This window comes from Sycon ciliatum, chromosome 5 (genome assembly GCF_964019385.1).
Source record: "Sycon ciliatum chromosome 5, ocSycCili1.1, whole genome shotgun sequence".
In the NCBI taxonomy this organism is placed as follows: Eukaryota; Metazoa; Porifera; class Calcarea; order Leucosolenida; family Sycettidae; genus Sycon; species Sycon ciliatum.
Window position 1 is genome coordinate 34,251,690 of NC_088647.1, and position 22,282 is coordinate 34,273,971.

General features: G+C 48.8%; 1 protein-coding gene and 1 non-coding gene across 7 annotated transcripts; one reads left to right on the top strand and one right to left on the bottom strand.

Annotated features, from left to right (window-relative positions):
• The first annotated feature begins 97 nt into the window (after positions 1-97).
• On the top strand, positions 98-22,054 carry LOC135818441 (mothers against decapentaplegic homolog 4-like). 6 transcript variants are annotated; one of them, XM_065331817.1, is made up of 13 exons: positions 98-893; positions 7,272-7,340; positions 10,067-10,117; positions 10,824-10,988; positions 11,204-11,497; positions 12,543-12,682; positions 12,890-12,942; positions 13,359-14,317; positions 15,110-15,256; positions 16,251-16,488; positions 16,968-17,185; positions 19,968-20,176; positions 21,110-22,054. In XM_065331817.1, exons 1-13 carry the CDS (start codon positions 500-502, stop codon positions 21,179-21,181), a joined length of 3,009 nt encoding a protein of 1,002 aa, XP_065187889.1. In that variant the 5' UTR covers positions 98-499; the 3' UTR covers positions 21,182-22,054. The 6 variants fall into 6 exon arrangements, with proteins under 6 accessions (XP_065187889.1, XP_065187892.1, XP_065187893.1 ...); XM_065331820.1 differs by lacking the exon at positions 98-893 and adding an exon at positions 6,431-6,869; XM_065331821.1 differs by lacking the exon at positions 98-893 and adding an exon at positions 6,431-6,827.
• On the bottom strand, positions 18,931-19,029 carry Trnay-gua (transfer RNA tyrosine (anticodon GUA)). The gene is made up of 2 exons: positions 18,993-19,029; positions 18,931-18,966 (listed from the first exon to the last, which is right to left on the bottom strand). It is a non-coding gene; the product is annotated as a tRNA-Tyr (tRNA).
• Positions 22,055-22,282: the final 228 nt, after the last annotated feature.

Sequence of the window (22,282 nt, forward strand, 5' to 3'; positions counted from 1 at the left end):
GCATATGCTGACTGTGTATTTATGGGGGTGAAAGAGAGTGCATTTTTGCAACATTTACGATTTAGCAAAGACACAGCTGGTCTTTCTCTCCATGGCCCACTGTGTGGAAGGTTCCTGTGCGTGGATCTTGTGGTGAGCGAGTGGATTTGCGACGCGCGGTGCCGTTGCCTGCATCATATCAGCAAAGTAACTGTGCCCCATCGCTCGAGGCGAATTTATCGTGATCATCATTGTGGATTGAATAAATAAACGTCAAGTGAAACGTATTTCTGGCCATTTGCAGAACGGGACCGCCAGGAAGTGCGCAGGCTTCCGTCAAAGGTATAGTATTCGCACTCACACAGCCAACGGACGCGGACATCCTATTGTTTTTCTCCCAAGGAGCGGCAGTGGCATTGATCAGAGCTGCCGAGCGCCAGTGGCAGTACCCTAGTACTAGTACTACTACCACACATCGTTACCGCTGTACGCCAAACTAGTCTTTCTCAACACCGAAGATATGATGCAAAACGCAGATCCGATCACGACGACTGTGCTGCAGCTCATGTGCCATCGCACCGACGGCGAGACGGAGCTGTTTGCACGACGCGCGATCGACTCGCTCGTGAAGAAGCTCAAGGATCGGAAGGATGAGCTGGACGCGCTGATCACAGCAGTCACGACGAGTGGGTCGCAGCCGTCGAAATGTGTCACCATTCAGCGGACGCTGGATGGCCGACTGCAGATCGCTGGCCGAAAAGCCTTCCCGCACATCATCTACGCACGCCTATGGCGCTGGTCGGACTTGACGCGAAACGAGCTGAAGAGTTTGCCGTGCTGTCAGTTCGGTTTTGATGGTAAACACGACGTGGTCTGCATCAACCCGTTCCATTACGAGCGGATCATCGGGGCAGGTAAGCAGTGGGATCGATGGGAGTTTCAGATCCCTCGAAAGGTCTGAGATTTGTGAGATATTATTGCTCTTATTTTAGCTGTACCCTGTACCATGTGTACTGTCCGCAATTAATCGTACTCTCCGCGCAGCGTTGCACAGGCAGTGCTCCTGGTCGATGTTCAGCTTCTCAAAGGACATCTCCGTCCGCAATCGTAATAAGTATAGGCGTATGCAGCTCCCGGCGTGCCCAAGGCCAGGCTCTGCTGCTGCCCAGTGCAGTACTGGTCCGTGTTGGTGAAGATTTCAGAATTGATCAAGCACCAACCACCTGCGGATCAGGTCAACGAAGGACTTGACTTGTATTGTTTCACTGCTCACAAATCGGCTGCTGCTGCTTGCCACACGGAGCGAACCCAGGTTCTAGATTTCAGGTTGTGGCGACCAGAGCGCACAGCATGTAGTCGCATGTTGGCAGCTTGATCTCCTTAGAATTCGGGTCGTTCCATCAGTTTTCAAGGTGAAATGAATGGGAGGCAGTTTGGGGATGTGTGGTTGAAATCTCCACGGCTTCCGCGCATCAAATCTTCGCTCATATTCATAATCACATCAGACGCAGAGCATTCTCGCCGTACTGGCATATTTTCTAGTCGCACCTATTTCTCAAAACTCACACCTACCCAAATTTCGCAAACCTTTGCGAGTGGCCGACTTAGTTTTGCTTACGACTTACGTGGCCGCTCTAAAAACTGTTCACCACTTCTCTGGAGGACACAAGTTTGCACTCTACTTGCCTCAACGACTATGCTCTACGTCTTTGCAAAAGATAGCGACCTGCAGCAGGTGCTGCACGCTAGTTAGCTAGGCAGCAAGCTGCATCGACACCACTACGTCGTTTGCTGACGCCGAAACTGTGTTGAGCTGAGAACGGTGGCTGCTCACGATCGCTCGGAGTAGGTGATGGCTCTGTGCGATGTGCATATGCGCTTATTAGTATTATTACTATCCCCGGATCCAGACCTGAGACTGAGAGAAGTGAGAGGTGCGCTGCAACCACACACTTGTCGTAGGAGCAGCCAGTCTGACGCCAGGATGAAGTGGAGGTGATAGATTACCATCGTCACTACCCAAACGCTTGTAAATTCCTTTGCGGCCTGAGCTGTCTCCGTGACTAGACTGCCTCAGCTCAGCTCTAGCTAGCTCTGTGGGCTTTGCGTGTCATGCTACATGAAACAACTACAACATGATTTGAGTGGAGTGTCTTTGCAGACTTTGAAAATAAATTTGGTGTTTGCAAGGCACTGGGCAGTGGGCAGGCTTCATCTTCATCATGACTGTATACTGGTAGTACTGGAGATCTACACTAACCTACGTAGTGTAGCAAGTGGAGGTGACAGTTGACTGTCAAAGTCGATCAGGCACACACGCACTCCACGCACTCAGTAGTGCAGTGTGGCCCAGCTGATAACTTAGTAGGACAGACCAGTGTACAAAGTCATGTACATGTATGGACAAGGGCATAGCGCCTTCTGCTCTTTTTACTTCTTTTACTTTTTAGTTTTACTGTGTAGAGAGTACTAGAGACAATGTCAATGTTACATGGTCATGCAGAAAGCCTGAGTAGTGATTTAGGCTGATGCCAGTGAAGGGGATGATAAAACCTGGTCAGTGGTGTAATATTTTCTGTGTTCCCAAAATCAACGGTTCAGTAGGTTCAGTAGCACGAATATTTTGGTAAACCGGTTTTCCTGATCCAAAAATGCATTTTTGCACACTGTGTGGCATGGTATTGTTGAATTTTAGGTGGCGTTTTATTTTCAGTCAAAATGACCTGCACCGTAGTCACAGAAAATAAATCTCCACTGAAATTTCCCGGTTTAACAGTTTTTTTAAATGTGGTGTGCACACAATGTAGAGAAGTTGTGCCTGTACAGGTTTCGTGGGTAATAATAGTTTCACCAGCCTCTGGTTCTCGCCAGAATAACTTCTTGTAGCTTCAATAAAAAAAGAAATGTAGGGAACACGATCGTCTGGGCTTATGCCCGTTGCAATAGTGGTATCATGTTGTTGGATTCGTGTTTACTTCTACACTGGAGTCGCGGTGACCCGAATCATTATTTTCTGGCTCCATGTTGTACTAACATATCGACTTCTGCACCGTCCTTTCCGGTACCTTCGATTTGAAATTCGATTTCGACTTCACCTGCATGGATATTTTGCAAGATACTTGAAGTAGTTCCTTCTTGGGTTTTGTGGAAAGAGCAGCAGTAAGATTGGACAATTGAGCAGTGCGTTTCATCAGGATTCAAACTGTGGAACTTACATTGTAGATGAAATCTGAATGCTTTCAGCTATGCATTTTGTGCGGATACTATCGATATTTTCAAGTAACCTTCCCTGGCCAGACTGCACCACAGTGGGTCTCAGTACTGATATCTCCTCACCGATCTACTATGTATTTAAACTCGGGATTTGGTGGACTGTTGGTCAACACTTGTAACGGGCAATTTGGCCCTTCCCCTTTCACAGGATCTTCTATTTGGTTGACTTCTAAAAATGTGTGAGATGGTCAAGGAGTGTGTCTTCTTGCTTGGGAAGGCCATAGCCGTGATTACTTGAACTGGACTGCAGAGGGTTGTACAGTCGACGCTGAAAAACCGTAGCAAACCACTGATGTTGGATGGTCTATTGCTCTGGGCGGACACCGCTCAGAAAATTTATCGTTTCTGCTTGAAAAGCAGTGGGATTGCCAAGACCATACAAAGCGTTCAGGGGACAGTACCTTGAATTCTGCTCCTTTTCTTAATAGTAACAGGCCATTCACACGACGTGCAAGCACATGCACACGAGCAACCGTGAACTCACTTGCAAACCCGGCGTGACTCAGTTCACACGGTGCTGGGTGTACGTGTCAATGTATCCCTAGTGATCTCGTGAAAATGCCAGGAAGTTCTGAATTTTAGCCTTTGAAATAATCGTCCACTGCCGTAGATACTACTGTGCAGTTTCAGCAACCGAAATTCCGGCTGTTCCCGACACAGTTCTGGACACTGTGACCTTTGTTCGCACGCATAGTATAATCTTCACTAGTTTGAGGGAAAGAAAAAGTATAATCATGAGCACAAGTGCATCGGCCAAGTTCAAAAATACCCGGCTCTGAACCTGTTGGAAGAGTTGTGCCCAGGTACACTAAGTCTTGTACCCGGTTAGTTTTGAAATCCTAGAGCAGACACTGGTACCGTGACCAAATTTGTAATACGCATGCTTATCATAGTAAGTATTGAAGGAGGTTACTATAACATGAAGATGCTGCGGAAAGGTTTCTCTAGACTCTACGTTTGCTCATCAGTCTTCGACTAGGTCTACATATAGCACCACACTTCAGTGAAGCAAGGTAGGGGTCATCGCAAACTTTGAAGCTTTTTCTGTTGTCATGCGTGAGTCCCTGAAACGAATATCTTTCATTTTGTACTCTGACCCTCCCCTGTGGAATGAAAATGCAGTTTGCAATGCTGGGCGGCGCAAATCGCATGCATCATCACGTCCATGGTGTCGGTCTACTTGTGATTTTGACTCACAAGGGACTGCTCCCCCCCCCCTCCCCCCCCCCCCCTGGCCCCCTCCCAGGCCCTGGCTATGGCTATGAACTGGATCAGTGAATGTTCCGTAGTAACATCCCAAGACAAGTGACGTCAGACTTTTCTGATGTGATGATTCTGCGGCTGAGTGCCTCCCCCCTGACTCCCCCCCCCCCCCCCCTGACTCCCCCCTGAGCTGAGATGCAGACAGAGCAGATCCACACAGTCACCTTGTTGCCAGTGTTCTTGGTGTTGGATCACCATGATCACGCGTGCACGGACGGGGTTCTCTGCCACGAAACGACCTCGGAGGCTCCCCAGGCTACTGGTACTTTTAAAGGGGAAGTCCGGTGAAAAATTTAAATTTCACAGTCCGTAGAGTTCGGGGCGCTGAGTCGAATGGTCTTTGTCCGAGGAGGCTGCGGCCTATGGTTCGTCAGATACGCCCAATCGAACATGTGCGGATTTGAGCGCGCCTCACCCAGATCCAGGTGATGACGTCACAGCGTGCAGCCAGGTGGCCACACCATCTAGATGTGTACAAAAACGGCCATATTCGGAGCGCGTTCGATTGGGGAACCGTTTGTCGCAGCTTCTTCGGACCAAGACCATTCGAATCAGTGTTACAAACACTACGTACCCTGTGATTTTCAGCTCGGTAAACCTCGAGGTTATACCGTATTTTAGCCGTTTCCGAGTTGGACTTTTTCCGTCGACATGCACTGGCCTCTATCTATGGCTCTAGCAATGCGCTGCGTGCATGCTACCTAGTACCTGTACTGTAGTCAACAAACTCATCACACACGGAACTACTCCCGCACTGCCATGCTGGGGTAGGTACAACAAGACTCGAGTCACAAGACTCAGAAAACTAGTCAACACACGGACTTGTCATGTACTACACTCGTATCACTATCAGTCGTGTAGTCAGAGAACGAGCGTTTCTCCTTGCCGGTGGTGGTTGTGCTTTGAGAAAGAAAATTTTAGTTTTCCGCTCCCGCCTCATTATTTTATGCTACAGCGATGAGTGCACAACCGTGACAAGTGACAAAACAGCGAACAGCTCCCGGACCTAGAACTTTCAGATCCCGTAGCGTTGCGAGCGAAGAGTCGTGCACGTAGTGCGAAGAGTCGTGCACGTAGTTCAAAGAGCCTGCACTGTTCTCCAATTGAGTGTCCGAAATACGCCAAGTTCGCACCAAAACATCACCATGTGGCAGGTTACTGGAGTCTAAGCGAATCGGTATGGAACAACATTTAGTCTTAGAGCACTCGCATCACTCTTCTCCATTTTGGCGACTCTGCTCTCCAGCGAGCTGATACTTATATCGGCTTCGTCTGCAATAGCTGCTGCTTCTTCATCAGTCGGAAACTCAGTAGCGCTCACTCTTGACCGGCCCGCGCGGCCATTTCTTCAGCTGAATACCGAGGTTCTCAGCCCCAGACCGAACTCATGAAGGTCAGCCATGGCTGCATCCTCACTCTCACAAGGAGTTACGTCTTCGGAGTCGCTTGCACCACCTACTATGGGTCGCCAAATCATTTGAAATAGCACTGACACTATTGCTTTCACGCACTCCTGTTTTGACCTAGCTGCACGCTATGACGTTGCGAAGGGTGTGGCGCGGCCGCATGACGTCATGGCGCAGCCCCCGAAACTCAGTTTTTCAAACGGAAATATCTCGAGAACGCTTTGTCGGGGACATGTGGGACCAACACCATTCGACTCAGCGGCCGAAACTCTACCAACCCTGAAATTTAAATTTTTCACCGGACTTCCCCTTTAAAATCTTTAGCACTGACTGTCTTTGTAAATAATGTAGGCCGAGGACATCCCAGCCTCAGGCTAGCTCAGGACCTACTGCCTGTCATGAATGCATAATGAATGGTGTGATGACGTCTAGCTGAATAAATGATTCACAAAAATGATTTGTGACACCATATTTCTAACGAGATCCGCACGCGCCCTCGATCGACTCCGATCCGCCGCTTGCGCTCATCCTCGACTGAGCTGCAGTCTTTGGCGGATTTGCTGTCAACGGGACTGTTCCAGTACTGTGGAGTGTGGTACAAACTGTATGTCAACGCTGGTACGACTCGAGTCCGAGCTGGTGATCTCTGTCTGTCAGTGCAGTGTGACGGTACATGTACTAGTAGTAGTAGTACTTGTCCTCCTGGTGGGCGACGGTGAGTCCAGGATCCAGACGACTCGTCCTCCATTGATTGGTGTGGCCGTTCTTGCAGCGCGCTGCTTTCATAATCTCCGCGTTCTGCCATTCGTCCGTCGAAGCGTTCCCGAACACCTTGGCGACTAGCAGACGCTGTGTCGGCCGACTGCACGGCGGGCGCCGTCAAGCGCAGTCTTGTGCGTGTATGAGGTGCGTGGCGGACTGGTTCCGATGAAATAGCGGCGTTTGCCTGTACGTATTTTATTGAGAAAATAATTTTTGTTTCCTACATTCCCAGGATCGATGCTAGTACGCCCCGCTAGTATCTGTGCATTGGGCATGTATTTGACGGAGTGGTAATGATTGTGTTACTAGTAAGTAGTATTGTTGGTGCCACTGCACTGCCACTGTGCCAGTTTAATCTGTCAACCGACCATGCGACGCCGTCTTTCTGCCAAAACGTAGATCCCCGTTGTGCCCCAGTCTAGTCGACGCTGTTGAGTGTTGTCATCACCGTACCAGTGTCTGGCGTGGATACATGTATGTGTGTACTGTCGCTGGCCTGATTTCTGTGTGGGCACCCTAGGTCCCTAGTACCTGCTGTTGTTAGTCTTGGTCTGGGCGTGAAATGTGTGTATGTTTGCACTCATGCAGATATTGGTCCTGGTCAGCTCGGAGGCGACGTGAACGTGAGCTCGCTACCTGTAGCGCAGGGGAATCAAGGTGAGTTCCTTTTTTGCAATCGTGAGTAGTACACGGTCGTGTACATGATTGTATTTTCAGTTGCTTTTCAAGTTTTCTAATTGTGTTTCTCAAGACAAAATGGACTGGTCGTGTGTTTGGTCCGTGAAGTAAATAGTTTCTAAATCGATTGAAGATGTTGACTGAGGAGCTGCCCAGAGAGCTCTAGCGGCGACACCTTGTCCTGTCTGCTTCGTGTCAATCTGAATGTTTCTGCGCTGATTGAGTTATCAAGCCAGATTCAAGGATGAATCTGTTGTGTCCGCAGATTTATAATGCATTTTTTGTAAACAGATTGATCTCTGATTATGGTCTGACTTTCGCTTTTTTTGACTTGGCGTTCCAGAAAAAGTTTGTAGTACAGTATGTATGCGTCCTCGCTCTGTGCTGCATGCACAAACATGTATTTTACCATGATTTACTGCACCGTGTGGATCTGCACCGTGTGGATGTTATTGCGGATGTCCAAAATAATAATAATTGATTATGAGTTTTGTGCGACCTGATCGCACGGTACACATGGTACATGCAGAAGAGTCAGCGGTTATATATTCGCGATAACAATCTTTCCTCGTCAGCTAGCCACCATTCAGATCTTGCCTGATTCTTGGTGCGATCGTTTACTTTTTGCTTGCGGAAAGTAATAATTCTTTGTGGGTTGTAACACTTCTGCCTGGTGGAATCGACATGTCGGAGCGAATATTGCTTCAGGGCAATTGTCCGCTCAGCACTTGTTGCACTCCACGACACGAATAGTCGAGTGGCGTTCTGTAGGCTAGACGCGGTGGCTACTCCAACCATTTTCCGCCGCGCGACGAGCCACGATCAATGAGTACCGCGTGCGGGCGAGCATGGTGAATGGATGTTGGAGCTTGTGCTCGCACGGGACGGAGAATGGATTATGTGAAGACTGAAGTCGAGGTAACTGGTTGGAGAAGGAATGTGTGGTCAGATGTTCGTGTGTCAAGTTCTGATCGCTCAGGTCAACTTTTTGGCGACGAACTGTCTAGATGTCGGCGACTGCTGCCATCATTGCACTGGCGTTGGGAGTCGTTCCAGTGGCTACGTTCGCCGGTACACGCGTGCTCGTTAATTTTTGTGTTAGCGCTCGTGTAGTACTAGCAGTTGTGAATACACACACACACACACACTGTTTGTGTGGAATGCGTTTCACTTCGACGTTTTTTCGTGTGGAAAGGAACGCGCCCAACTACTAGTAACTGGTCTCACCGTCAGCGCACAGCTAAACTCGTCTTCTCTGAAACGCACCGCTGGTGTTCTACTTTGTGCCTTGTACGATATCCGCGTACCGCGATCTAAAATCACGTTTGTGTTGTAGTTGTTTCTCACTCCGCTGAGATGCGCTCGCTAGTTGTTGCGCAGAAGCGCGTAGATCTACGTGTAGAGGCGAGAAGGTGAAGCTTGGTGGTCGCCTGACCTGGCGCCGTTTGGACGAGACGGAGGGCGTCGGAATGTCCATTCGTTCGGCCGAGCACTGGCCCGCTGAATGGACATGCTGCAGCGCTGGGACGGTTGCAGGATGCAGCTGGACGTAGTGGTGATGCCAGTGACGAAGGTGGTCGTGCCAGGGGTGCCAGGTCCACCTGGTGCTCCTGGTCGCCTCTTTCTTCGAACCTTCCACGTCAAGTTTTCCATTCTAGTACTAGTACTAGTAGTGGGTGATACAATGACGTCTGATGTCTGGGAGATGTGGGAAACTGCAATGCTGAACAAACATTGTACAGATGTGAATTCATCCAACCAGCACTAAACAAGACCAGTTAGGCACCCACTCACCCACTCACCCACTCACTCACTTTCTCTCTGTCACAACCATAAACACAGTGTTGAAATCTACACACACTGCTCTGTAAACACATTATCATAGTGTTGCCTAATCAGCCAGTACTTGGCAAGGTTGCCCACAGAAGGAAATCTGCAAGCAAAGAGGTAGTCTGCCCAAAGTCCCTCCTGAAGTTCTGCTCAGAAAACATAAAACAGCAGGAGCTCGTGTGAAGAGCTGCACGTCAAGCTAGTTTGTGCTGGGAAGCAGGGAGGAGAGGGGCAATATAGACGTGAAGGAGGGCTGATGCGGCTAGCCATGGATTAGAACGTTACTCCTCCTGTTACTCCTGTTACACCTCCTGCAATTGCCTGCTGGCTGCACCTGTCCTTCTCCGGCTGTCGATCGGTGTGTAGACCACCGGCCAGAGCAGCCACAGGGAGGGAGGTAGTGTGTGTGTGTGTGTGTGCGTGGCCTGTCATTGTGCCACGTTACCTGTATGTAAACGAACAGAGTCCTCTGGGAGATCCTGATCATGTTACTGGGTAAGGGATTGGAGTGACTTTTGCCCTCCTTTAACCTCGAGATAATTAGCGGATCAAACGAAAGACATCGTTTAGGAATTTGATTTCGGCAGTGTCTTTTTAAAAGCTTTCCCTTCCAACCTCGAAACCCATCTGTAGTTGTCTTAGCTGTGATCTAGTGTGTTATGTGATGAAGCCGTGCTGACATGTTGAGTGACATCTAGCTTCGGTATAAAAAAAAATGGTCCAAAAGGACTGGAAATGGGAATTTCTTCCGATTTCCTTCATTTCTTCAATGGTGCTGCTGTGTGTGACGTCTTGGAGTACGAGGGTATTTGGTGCTAACGATGATACTTTTGTTAATCTGTGTGTGTGTGTGTGTGTTTGATTTTTGAACACAGCCAGTCCCATCCAACCGACCAGTCAAGGACCGGACAATGTTACTATGACCAGTAAGTAGCGGCTAGCGCAGCGATGCTCACTCTCCACGCCGGTATGCACGAAACTCACGAGCCTGGCAAGCTAGGCTGGTCGATCTTAGGCCGGAGTCGGTGCAAAAGGTTTTAGTCGTCCCTGAAACGAACATCATTCATTTCGTACTCGGATCCCTCCCCACCCTCCGAAATGAACACGGCATGCTATGCTGGACGACAAAAATCGTATGCATGTACATGTATATGTGCAGCGTTGGTCAACTTGAGATTTTAGCTCACACACCCTCTTCCCCAAACAAACGGTGTTTGTTTCAGGGGCGACGAAAAACTTTCACGACGACTCCTTAGCGACCATGATAAAGCACCAGGGAGACCTGGCTTCAAGTCCGGTTCGTGAAGCAGAGCGGACGGGTACTAGTATTAACAACCGTGCTGCCGACCGACCGTCGAGTTGGAGCTCATGATCTGGTACACAGGTAGCGTGGACGTTACGAGTGGCGCTTTGGTACCTGTGCCAGTGAACACGTGTTTGGGTGTTTGAAAATTTGCATTTAGATTCACCATATTCTCTTTGTTCTTTTGGTAATGTCAGCCTCACTAATCCTAATCATCGCTATAACGTGTTAATGTGCAGTAGCATCAAGTAGTTTCAATAGAATCGTACCCATAGGCTTCCTTCATCCTTGTGTTGCGGTATCTCATATTTCCTTCCCCGCACATGTAGGTGAGATCTCTTTGCCATCGCTATACAGTAACAACGGAACTTCTCACGGTCAACATCAGCAGCAGCAACAGCAGCAGCAATTCATGGATTTTCGCTCTCTCAACATGGGTGACCAACAGGTTGCTGGTCAGCAAGCCCCTCAGCAGCAGCAGCAGCAGCAGCAGGGTATGTGTGCTGTGCGTGTGTATGTGCGCGTGTGTGTGTGTGTGTGTGTGTGTGTGTGTGTGTCTGTATGTGTGTGTATGTGTGTGTGTTTACGTGTGTACAGAGTGAGCACAATCTTCACCTGCATTGTGTGTATGTGCATATACTGTATATTTGTGTGGAGTACTAGCAAGCATAAAATTTCTGCTGCCCTGCTTTGCTTTACGCCATTACAGACGGTAGGTTTTGGGCAGGCAACACCGGGACATCCTTCTCGCAGGCGCTGCAAGGTGCTGACGCGTCGTTCGGTGCCAACCGCTCCAGCCTGACCAGCGCGCTGGAGTCACAGATAGCCGCGTCCAGCATGGGCCACCAGATGCCCGCCACCGGGACCGCCGGTGGAGTGGCGTCGCAGATGCAGATGCCGCCGTTTAGCAGCGGCGGTGGTGGTGGCGGTGTGTCGTCAGGAGCAACGCATGGCGGCATGTACAACGGCGCTCGCCAGTCGCATCCCAACATGCCCGGGCAAGGTGAGGGCCAGTATGAGTTGAGACAGTCGCTGCATGGATTGGGCAAACAGGGCATTGAGGGTCAATATGAGTACCTTACTCTCCCGATTATAAGTCGCGCTCGATTATAAGCCGCATCCACTTTTCAGGTTTGAGCCATATTGTTTCAATGGTAAGTCATGCTCGATTGAAAGTCGCACCCCCTTTTTTCCGCTTGAATTTTACTGTAAAAATGTGCGACTTATATTCGGGGAAATGGGTCATTCATGCTGTTGCCTGCAAGATTTTGCATTGTTCGAGAGGTACGGATAAACGGAAATAATTATGGCTTTTGCCTTACTATACTGATTAATGCATATTAAAAGGTTTTTCTCCCATGTCGGGCACTAGATGCGAGACGCCCTGCCTCACCCTTGCCGCTAGGCACTGTGTCTACCACCCAGGTATCTCAGGGAATGGTGCACACGAAGCTTCCAGAGCTGGTTGTGTTTCTCGAGATAATTGTATAGCCGGTTGTGGTGCGGACGTGCGAACTTTATAATCCGTGTACAGTCAATTTTGCTAATAACGACTGCGGATGTAACGACAATTCGTGAATAACGACAGAATTTCCATGCCCAGGGCGAAGACCAATCTAACTGTAATGCATATCATGAGACTTCGGGTATGAGGACACTTTGCGAATAAGGACACTTTTCTGATTCCCCGCCGAGTGTCGCTATACACAAAGTTGACTGTACATGTGCATTTTGGCTAGTTTGACAAGTGTAGTTGCACCTGTACATGGTGCCTGGGCTGGATGCCACGTACCGTATTGTCCGGAGGTACCGTATTGTCCGGAGTATAAACCACACTTTAAACACTAGCAATTCATCCAAAAAAGCTATTAAACGATGTTTTACTTTTTTCTGGTCAAGTTAACGCTGACAAACAGGATAAAAGTCTGTAGTTCGTGACGAAAAATCTGGGTGCAGCTTATATTTGGGAAGATGCGGTATCCGTGTTGGTCTTTGGCTCGTGTGCAAGACTGTTGGTCCTCGATGGTTTGGGTTTATGTCGGCTGCAGGCATGTCTGTGTCAACGACGTCCGATCCGTCCGCCGGACAGAGTATGGTGTCGCCGACGATGCCACAGGGACCTGGTGGTCTCGGCGCGCCGGACTCCCTCCAATCCTCGACGGTGGCAGCGCAGGGAAATCTTGGAGGAGTAAGTCGTCAGCAATGGCTGCACAATGTCACTGCAGACTTGCCGGCAGCTGGCTTAATGTTGACGCGTTTTGGAAGCAGCTTGTAGTTCTTTCTCACTGTGCCGCAGAGAGCTGTTTCACACGCTCCCCGCTGGATTGATGAATTACTCCTGTCCACTTTGTACATACAATATTGGTGTAATTGGTATTTGTCTGTGTTTCTGCAGGGACTCGGTGGGCCGTTGGGACAACAGGCTGGGTCTGGGATGGACTCTTTCAGGTAAGGTTCACGTTCTTGACTTACCCAGTTGCTACCATCACTTTAGATAATCGTACTGCTGGGTAAATCCCCAAAAATCAGTTGTCTGATGATTGCCTAACGGCATGAAACTCAGAGTTACAACCAACCAGAACGTCATTCACTGAGTTTGCTATGTACTAAGCTCTGTCTTTGACAATGAGCACTCTCTGCAGCTCGGGGATCAACGGATTTGTAGATGTCTTCTCACACCCAGCTCTTACTGTTGGCCTTTATCAATGCTGGTTTGAGAGGTTGCACATCATTGTGAACCTGGTGAAGGCAATTTGCCGAAACGTAATTATTGTGAAATGAGATGAAACTGCAGGGGGAAGCGTCCCCACTTTTACTTTAAATAATTCTGTTCCTTCTACTTTCCTCTCTTTCTTTTCGTTCAGCGGTGGAAGCGATTTCTTCGCTGATGATCTTCTAAAGAGTCTCACCAGCGGCGACGACTCGTTCATGAGTGGTATGAACAACTCACAGCTGCCCATGTCCGGTGGTGTTGGCCAGTACCCTATGTCAGGACAGCAGCAGCAACAACAGCAGCAACAGCTACCGTCATCTGGTCTGAGCACGCCAAGTACGGGTATGCCGTACGGCGGTGACACCCAGTCGATGATGCCGCAGTCCGTAATGTCCAGGTGCTCGCCTGGCATGCAGGCGACGCCCATGCAGCATGCCAACATGTCACAACAGCAGCAGCACCAGCAGCAGCAACACCAGCAGCAACAACTTGCTCAACAACAACAGCAGCAGCAGCAGCAGCATCATCAGGGGCAACCCGGCGGGCAGTTTGGCATGGGCGCGTCTCGGCCCGGCCTGGGCAATATCCCGCCGGGCGGCCTCAATACTGCGTTCGGTGGCCCAATGGTATCTTCACATCAGCAACAAGCTCCACAACATCCAAACATGCATTCCCAGGCTGTTCAACAGCAGTCCGCTATGCAGCCAGTTAATCTCCAGCAGCAGCAACTACAGCAGCAACAGCAGCAGCAACAACAACAACAACAACAACAACAACAACAACAACAACAACAACAACGTATGGCGCAGGCACATCAGCCAATGCAGATACAGCAGCCGGTCCAACAGAATCAGCCGTTCAGCCAGCAGCTTTCGCAAGGTTTCCAACAGCAGCAGCAGCCTCAGCAGCAGCAGCACCATGTGACCCCGAGCAACAATGGCTCCGCTGCTGCTGCCGCTGCTCCTCCGAAATACTCCTTCCTGAATCCGAGTGCCAATGCTGCCGCGATGACCACGCCGAGTCGACCATTGTCTTCACTTCGCCCAAGCACTTCTCTAAACCCGGCCATTCTGCCTGCCACGTTGAATGTCACGGCCCAGAGCACACCAGGTATGCGATAGGACCTACAGTCAAGTCTTCCCGGCGGGAATATTTCTACCGGTTTTTGTTTCACTTTTAGAAGTACATCATTGTCTCTGTACTACACTCATACCTCATACCTCGGTTATCCGGACCCCGAAGTTACGGGCACTTCGGTCTACCGGGCACCCTTTGGGAAAGTTTAAGTGGAAATATTACTACTCTTTTGTCACTTTTCGTGGAAATAGTAACCATATGCCATATCTATGGCCTTTCCCCATCATCATGTAATGTGATTTGGAGTTACGGGCAGTGCTCGGTCCCGGACCGCCCGGATAAATGAGGTATGCGTGTACAAGCTTGTTAGATATCGAACCCAGCTTGGCATCCGCATGCTTGCTTGCCCAAGGCACACTGCTCCATGGTCACACGTGCGTTTCGTGGCGACTGCGTAATTTTCAGGATAGACGGAAGTATTTCTCTACATTGTATTTTGTTAGGTAATCGCCGTGGACGAGTTCGCCACGTGGCATCTTGTCCTGATGAGATCACTGTGGAGTCCATTTTAGTTGGGGAAAGGCCAGAGGGACATGCATGCCTGTGACGTCACTACTTCCAATTATTATTATTATTATTATTATGAAATGACCCAAAGGATGAACAAGTTTGAAAGGTGCTGACCAAACACTAGCGCCGCTTTATAACCGGACTCTCTTTCATGTGTGTGTGCGTGTGTGTGTGTCTGTGTGTGTGTGTGTTTGTTTGTGTGCATGTGTGTGTGTTTGTGTGTGTGTTTGTGTGTGTGTGTGTTTCTCTGCATAGCAACGTCGACAATAACAACGTCATCGGCTTCCAGCAGCGGCGGGCCCATGCCCACCATGAACATCAATGTTCGGCCGGAGTCGATTCCGCCTATTCTGTCCACCATGACGCCTGCGTCGAGTTTAGAGAACATACCTCCGCTGCCAGGTGAGGTCGCACGGCATGCTATGCACACAGCTGGCAATGACATTTCCACTTGGCCACATTCTCGATTCTAATTTACTGGTATGTCGGAAGTGCAACTATAGTGCTGGCAACTGAAATCTGCCCCCAGCTCGGTGCACTCACATTGCAAACGCCCAGCAAGCGCTTGTAACACTACGGATTACAGACCGCTAGAAACACTACGGATTGCAGACCGCTAGAATCGCTGCTGCACTCCAGCACGGAAATCAGAGGTCGGATGTCAGTAGCCACCAGCGTGCAAGTTTGCTAAGGTCCAGCTGTGGCTCGGTGGAATCCAGCTTGGTGAATGTGAAAACTGCGCGGCACGGTCACTGTGGACACACACTGGCCTGCTCTGTGTTAGCTTGTCGCTACTGTACGCTTAGTGTTGTATTTCACTTGCTGGAATTGCGGGTACACGCCAACATAAAAGTGTTGTCACAAGAATGAGGCCCAGTTGAGGATGAATATTGCTGCAACTTTAGCCCTTTGGAAGTTTCATACCTGTGCACACTGTAGTACTCTTCGCCACAGCAGACATTGTGAACTGTGCTTAGTTAAGGATAGTAGTATATGCGTGTGCTCTTAATTCCGGTGCGTGCGATAGTAGCATTGTTTCATGGTTGGCTATTACCCGTCTCTCACGCTTTTTTTGTGCCCATTGGTCATGAACCACGGCGTTGAGTGAAATAAAAAGAAAAGAAAAAAATTGACTGTCACCATGTGAACATAGTGTTGTGTGGTGCTGTGCAGTGTGGCGTTAGTGAACATTATAGCGTAACTCGTAGTTTCTTGATCCTTTTCTTCCCGGTAAACTTGAGCATTGCTGGCCTCAAGCGAAGGTCCCTGGTTTGAGTCCTGGTGGTGACAGTCAATTTTTTTCTTCAGACATTTCCCTTTTCCATTCCCTCAACCAGTGATTATAATGGAATACATGTTGCTATGTGTCTTTCTGCCATTCCCCTGCTGCCGTCAGGCCTGGACCACTGGTGTCGTATTGCGTACAATGAACTGGACGTGCAGGTCGGAGAGATCTTCAAGGTACGCGCCAACCAGACCATGGTGACGGTGGACGGCTTTGTCAACCCGTCGGTGCCCAATCGCTTCTGCCTCGGCCGCCTGAGCAACGTTCATCGCACCGAGAAGTCGGAGAAGGCCCGCCTGCACATCGGCAAGGGTATCGAGCTGGAGAGGTATCATACCGGTGATGTCTGGTAAGCTATTCACGCTTCTACAACATCCCGCTTGTTTACAGTACTGTCCGTCTCCAAAGAACTGGCGGGTCAGCCTCTTAGCCTAGACCGTTCTTATTTTTCATGTATTCACAGTCTATGCACAGTTGAGTCACTGTGTATACACATTGGTATGCTGTGCTTGGTGAAATCCTAGCCTGGTCGTTTTTCGGCGCTCCATTCTTCGACGCCCGACAGTGCTGTGACATCCTGCGTGGGTGATGCGTCAGGCTTTTGTTGTAGAAACGCTGCGATTATCCATGTATATGCACTGATGTCGAGACTGGACCGGGTTTTTTGGCTCGCAGGTGAAAATCAGTTGTAAATTATGTGTGTGTGTGTGTGTGTGTGTGTGTGTGTGTTTTGTGTATGTGTATGTATGTGTGTGTGTATGCATGCGTTCGTGTGCATGTACGTTTGTTCCCATGATGTGCGGGGCATGCGTCACGCAAAAACAACAGGCTGAAGAACCGAGGTGAGAACCCGGTGTTCTTGCACAGCACGTTCTGTGATCGCAACGCACACAACATCAAGGGCGACCGCCAGGCGTCAGCCGTGCACAAGATCTTCCCGAACGCCGTCATCAAAGTGTTTGACTTGGCGCAGTGCTACGAAGACTTGAAGGCACAGCAGGATGCGGCCCAGGCGGCAGCCGTTGCGCAAGCTGCGGCCGTGGCAGGTGAGCACGGCTGTTTGATGTGAAATGTGGGTACAGTGGACAGGGGTGCACAAGAATACAGCACACAAACGTACACCCCCCCCCCCCTCTCCCCCCCCCCACACACACACATGCACGTATACACATACACACGCACGCACACGCACACACACACTCACACTATGTTGGTATATCAAAGTCAGTGCTGTCAAAGACTAGCAAGATAGCTGTTGACTTGTGTTCCTATGTCTGTTGTGAGACAGTGTGTACTCAGAACAGAGGAGAAATTCCTAGGTATGGGCGTTGTATCTAATCTGAACTGTAGCGGATTCCAGCTTAGCACTGTCATTGTACATGTATTGATATTCCCCGTAATTTCACAAATTTTCGGTGTACTTTTATTTTCCGTACTTTCGGTACATCTGTTTCATACCTAAAATTTCAATACACCGAACAAACACTAACGCACATAATCTAATACGGAACTGCTTCTCTGTGCCTAAATTTTCTGTTCACCTAACCTGGCCTTTTGCCCTCATACCGAAAATATTGAGCACCGAAAATTTCTGAAATTAGAGTACCCCGTGATATCGCGTGTTAAAAAGCTGGGATTATTCCTGAAGAAGCCGATGTCCGGGCTAGGCTTGAATCCAAACAAGGTTTCTATTCAAACCGTAACCAGGTATTTCTTTGTATGTCAACACTAGAACCCAGCTTGTGTGCCGACAGTGTCTCTTGAAAACCGGGCATGTGGTCAAAACGGACTTATATTATTCGATTTTTAAATTTTTTTATTGCTTTATCTCAAGGGGAAGAGTGTGTTGCTCCCTACATGGGAGCTCGCGGTTTTCCTGCCGACTTGAATTCTCACCATAGCCAGCAATCGCATGTCACCACGTACTTTGAAAATCAACAAAAATTTTCGAATCGACCTTTTTTTCCGGATCACTTTTCAACGAGGACGAAGCAAAGTCCGCCGAACGAAGCCTAGAGGAAGAAAATCACCCTCTCCACTTCACCATCACGATACTGACATAGATACGAGATGAAACAACTAAAAAATCCACAAGAAAACTGTACGGCGCTGACTTTGGTCTGACTTTGGTCTGAGAATTTCTATCACGATCAAAAATGTACGAGGAGCACTCAAAAATAAGCCACAGATGTACCTTTATCGCTCTCTACTCCTTTTTCAAGGCACAAAAGTCGAGTCTCCACTTTCAAACCAGGAACCAGACATACCAGTGGTCCTTTTCAGCTGCTCCACGAGCGCAGGAAAGGTTCACCAAGGGGCGCAGAGCAGCATCAATTCCAGAAAAAGAGCTAAAATACGAGTGAGACTGCATGACTGAGTACATGAGTACATGTATGAGTACATGCAGAAAATAGTCAATTTCAGCGTTTCTGCTCCAAACACAGCAACTAGCTTCGACTGGAAACAAAGATTACAGCAAAGGATCAAACAACAACCATTTTCTGCATTTTTTTTGCAGATGGCTTCCTTGTGCTTGGCCCAGCACGCCAAAAATCACACCTCGGAGGAGTACAAAAATTACAACTCTCAGATGTCCTCGATTGCTGTGCTCTGGATGGCAGTCGTGAGTCAGTCAACGACTGCCATCCAGAGCACACGCGTGTGCGAGTGTCCAGAGCACACTCGCACACGCTTGCTGAGCCAGAGTTGGTCCGGTGACAACTGGTTGATAGCGCTATAGCCCCTACCAAAGCAAGCTACATAAAAAACACACTAAAAACGAGAAAAAAAATCCTTCGAGCCGGATTTGAACCAGCGACCTAAAGATGACTGTGCATCCAAACGATGCACACACTACAGTCTTCCGCTCTACCAACTGAGCTATCGAAGGAGACATGCATTCCATGAATCCCACATAGCCACAATCGTATCCAGAGCACACTCACACACGAGTGTGCTCTGGACACTCACACACTCGTGTGCTCTGGATGGCAGTCGTGAGTCAGTCAAGTGAGAATTCAAGTCGGCAGGAAAACCGCGAGCTCCCATGTGGGGAGCAACACACTATTCCCCTACTATCGCCGAAGTTGCTCCAACCCTCTTCTTTTTGCTTCATCTCAAGATACAGAATTCCGGTCGATTTGGAGAGAGCGTGTGCTAGCCAACCACGGCAGATAAAGATTAGATTAGGTGTTGTGAGTCAATGTGAGATAGTAGAGAGGTTAAGATGCATGCTATTTCTGACGTTACGCGCAATTTCAGGTCAAATTTGGCGTAAAACTCCAAATTTCGACATGAGCAGCAGGCCACTCGCGTTGATTTTTCGATGTGCGAGCCAAATAACGCGAGCTGAACTTTCGCGTCACGTCAGAAATAACGTGCATCGTAACCTCTCTACTCTTAAAAAAAAAACACTGAGACACTACTGTAGTCCATTTCTGTGTGTTCCTTCCGTTCTTTGACTTGTGTGTTCCTTCCGTTCTTTGACTTGTGTGTTCCTTCCGTTCTTTGACTTGTGTGTTCCTTCCGTTCTTTGACTTGTGTGTTCCTTCCGTTCTTTGACTTGTGTGTTCCTTCCGTTTTTTGACTTGTGTGTTCCTTCCGTTCTTTGACTTGTGTGTTCCTTCCGTTCTTTGACTTGTGTGTTCCTTCCGTTCTTTGACTTGTGTGTTCCTTCCGTTCTTTGACTTGTGTGTTCCTTCCGTTCTTTGACTTGTGTGTTCCTTCCGTTCTTTGACTTGTGTGTTCCTTCCGTTCTTTGACTTGTGTGTTCCTTCCGTTCTTTGACTTGTGTGTTCCTTCCGTTCTTTGACTTGTGTGTTGTTGCAGGCGACAAAACCCTGCTAGCTGGTGCTAGCGCCGTGGCGCTGGCCAACACCGGATCCAACGCCACCCTGGCCAGCGTGGCCAGTCTCGGCGTGGATGACCTGCGCGCCAACGCCGTGGTGCGCATCAGCTTCCTGAAGGGCTGGGGACCGGAGTACCCGCGCAGGACCATCAAGGAGACGCCGTGCTGGATTGAAATACAAATGCATCAGGTCAGTGTTTTTCTTCTTCTTCTTCTGCTTCTGTACAGTCCCCTTATGGGTGACTGCTCGTTTTGACATGGGGCGTAGAAGTTGTGAATTTACGCACGTAGTAACTACCCGTGAGTAGCAATTTCTCAAAGCCAGATAGTCTGCGATGGCAAATGTTCGTGGAGCACTGTGACACCGCATGCACACACTCACGGGTGAAGTTTTGCTAGAGTCTTTCAAGAGGATGTACTAGCACAGTCAGACCTCGCTTGTCCGCTCCTCTTTTATCCGGATCCCTCGCCATCCGGAAGAAAATCGTTGGTTACCGATTTACAGCACATGCCATGCATACCGTATATTCTCTATTATAAGCGCCGTGCTTGTATTTTTTCAACAGCCCTCTACCCCGTGCTTATATTGGAGACCGTGCTTATATTTTTTCAACCAATACATCCATACAGAGCAAGAAGAAATACATGCTAGATATCATGCATGCAGCATTGATTTCCACCAAGACCGTGCTTATAATGTTTCGAAAGGTGCTCACAGTGTGCTAGTATTAGAGACTGTGCTAGTAATGGAGACCTGTGCTTATAATAGAGAATATACGGTATATCCAGTATGTGTGTTCGATTATCCGGTTCCCTCGCCTATCCGGTTATTTTTTGTGGAAGACGGATGTGTGCAGTTAAGTGAGGTCTGACTGTATCAGCGTGCTAGTTATATCTACACGTATTGTAGTGCGACTATCCGCACCTAGACTATCCGCACGGTCGATTTTCTGGAATGGCGGGGACCGAGAACCAATGTTTTCAGCTCAGAAATAGCGTTGATGGCACCAGAGCTACAGTTCACAGTTGTAATGATTTAAAAAAAAGTATTGATCCATTCTCTGCTGCTGCTGCTGCTGCTTCTGTTACCGTTGTTGTTGTGGTTGTTGCTGTGCCATTTCAGGCACTGCAGTTACTTGACATTGTTATCCAGTCCAGTCAATTGGGATCCGTACCACCTGTTCGAGACAACTAGGTATCTGGAGTTCCGTCGCCTCCTCCCGTCTATTTCGTTCTATCTTATCATTTTCCTGGATGCCGTGAGACATACTGTACCACTGTACCATCCACCCGCTGCCTTGATACCGCCGTTATTTATCTACGTTTCCCATCATTGCAGGCCTACCCAAACCGGTTCTTTGTGTACTCGGATCCGTGCGTGTGTATTCTAGCGTCGTTTTGAATCCATGCTGATGTGGTGTGTTGTGCAATCGGGTAACGTTCTGCCTTGAGCACCGGGGTACTCTCCATGGGAGGTGGCCCACGGAGTTGTGTGTGCGTGTGTGTGTGTGTGTGTGTTCGCGTGTACATGTGCACGCACGCACGCAAATGCGTTTGGCGTTCTGATAGGTTTGAGTGTGTCGTCGACATGTGTGTTTGTGTGTGTGTGTGTGTGTGTGTGTGTGTGTGTGCGCACGTTTGTGCGCGTGTGCGTGTGTGTGTGTGTTGAACTTCAAGCTGTTGAATCCATCGGCTTGTGTGCGTGCATGCGTTCTTCAAAGTCTGGCCGCGAGTCCCATGAATTAGGTCCAGTCAATGTCTTCAGCCTTATCCAGTTTTCGGACACCTTTGGCCCTGTGCTTGTTTCGTATTTTGGTTTTACTCTTCATAGATTACTACTGTTGATATTATTCGTATACTCGTTCTAGGAGTTGACCCGTGTGAGTATTTCGTCTGCTAATTCCAGCATGATTGGCAAGATAGTGACTCTTGCCGTTATTCCGAACCTATTTTAGTCTTTCTCCTTCTGTGCTTTAATCCAACTGCTCATATGTAGCCGTAACCAAGCTCACAATGTTCTCCTCCAAGTAGAGGCTATTATAAAATAACCCTCATCTTTTAAACACCAGTCTAGTCGTGCCGATACAACCAGGGAGTCGTAAAATTATAATTTTTAGTACAGTGCATAATTTACGACTCCCTGGTTGCTGCGAGGTGATCGGTGTGCTTGTAAGCAGAGCTGTATGCAGCTACTGCGTAGGTATCTGGCTAGCAGCTCTGTTGATGTTCTAGCTTGGCTTGGTGGCATCTGAGCTTCCTTGGCCTGTCTTTGTGGTCCACTTCACAACAATAACAC

Bases quoted from the DNA above. Each gene is read 5' to 3' on its own strand.
- LOC135818441 (XM_065331817.1), top strand. From the start codon at position 500: ATGATGCAAAACGCAGATCCGATCACGACGACTGTGCTGCAGCTCATG. The intron at 7,341-10,066 runs GTGAGTTCCTTT...TTTTGAACACAG, and splicing joins TGTAGCGCAGGGGAATCAAG to CCAGTCCCATCCAACCGACC. The intron at 17,186-19,967 runs GTGAGCACGGCT...GTGTTGTTGCAG, and splicing joins GCAAGCTGCGGCCGTGGCAG to GCGACAAAACCCTGCTAGCT.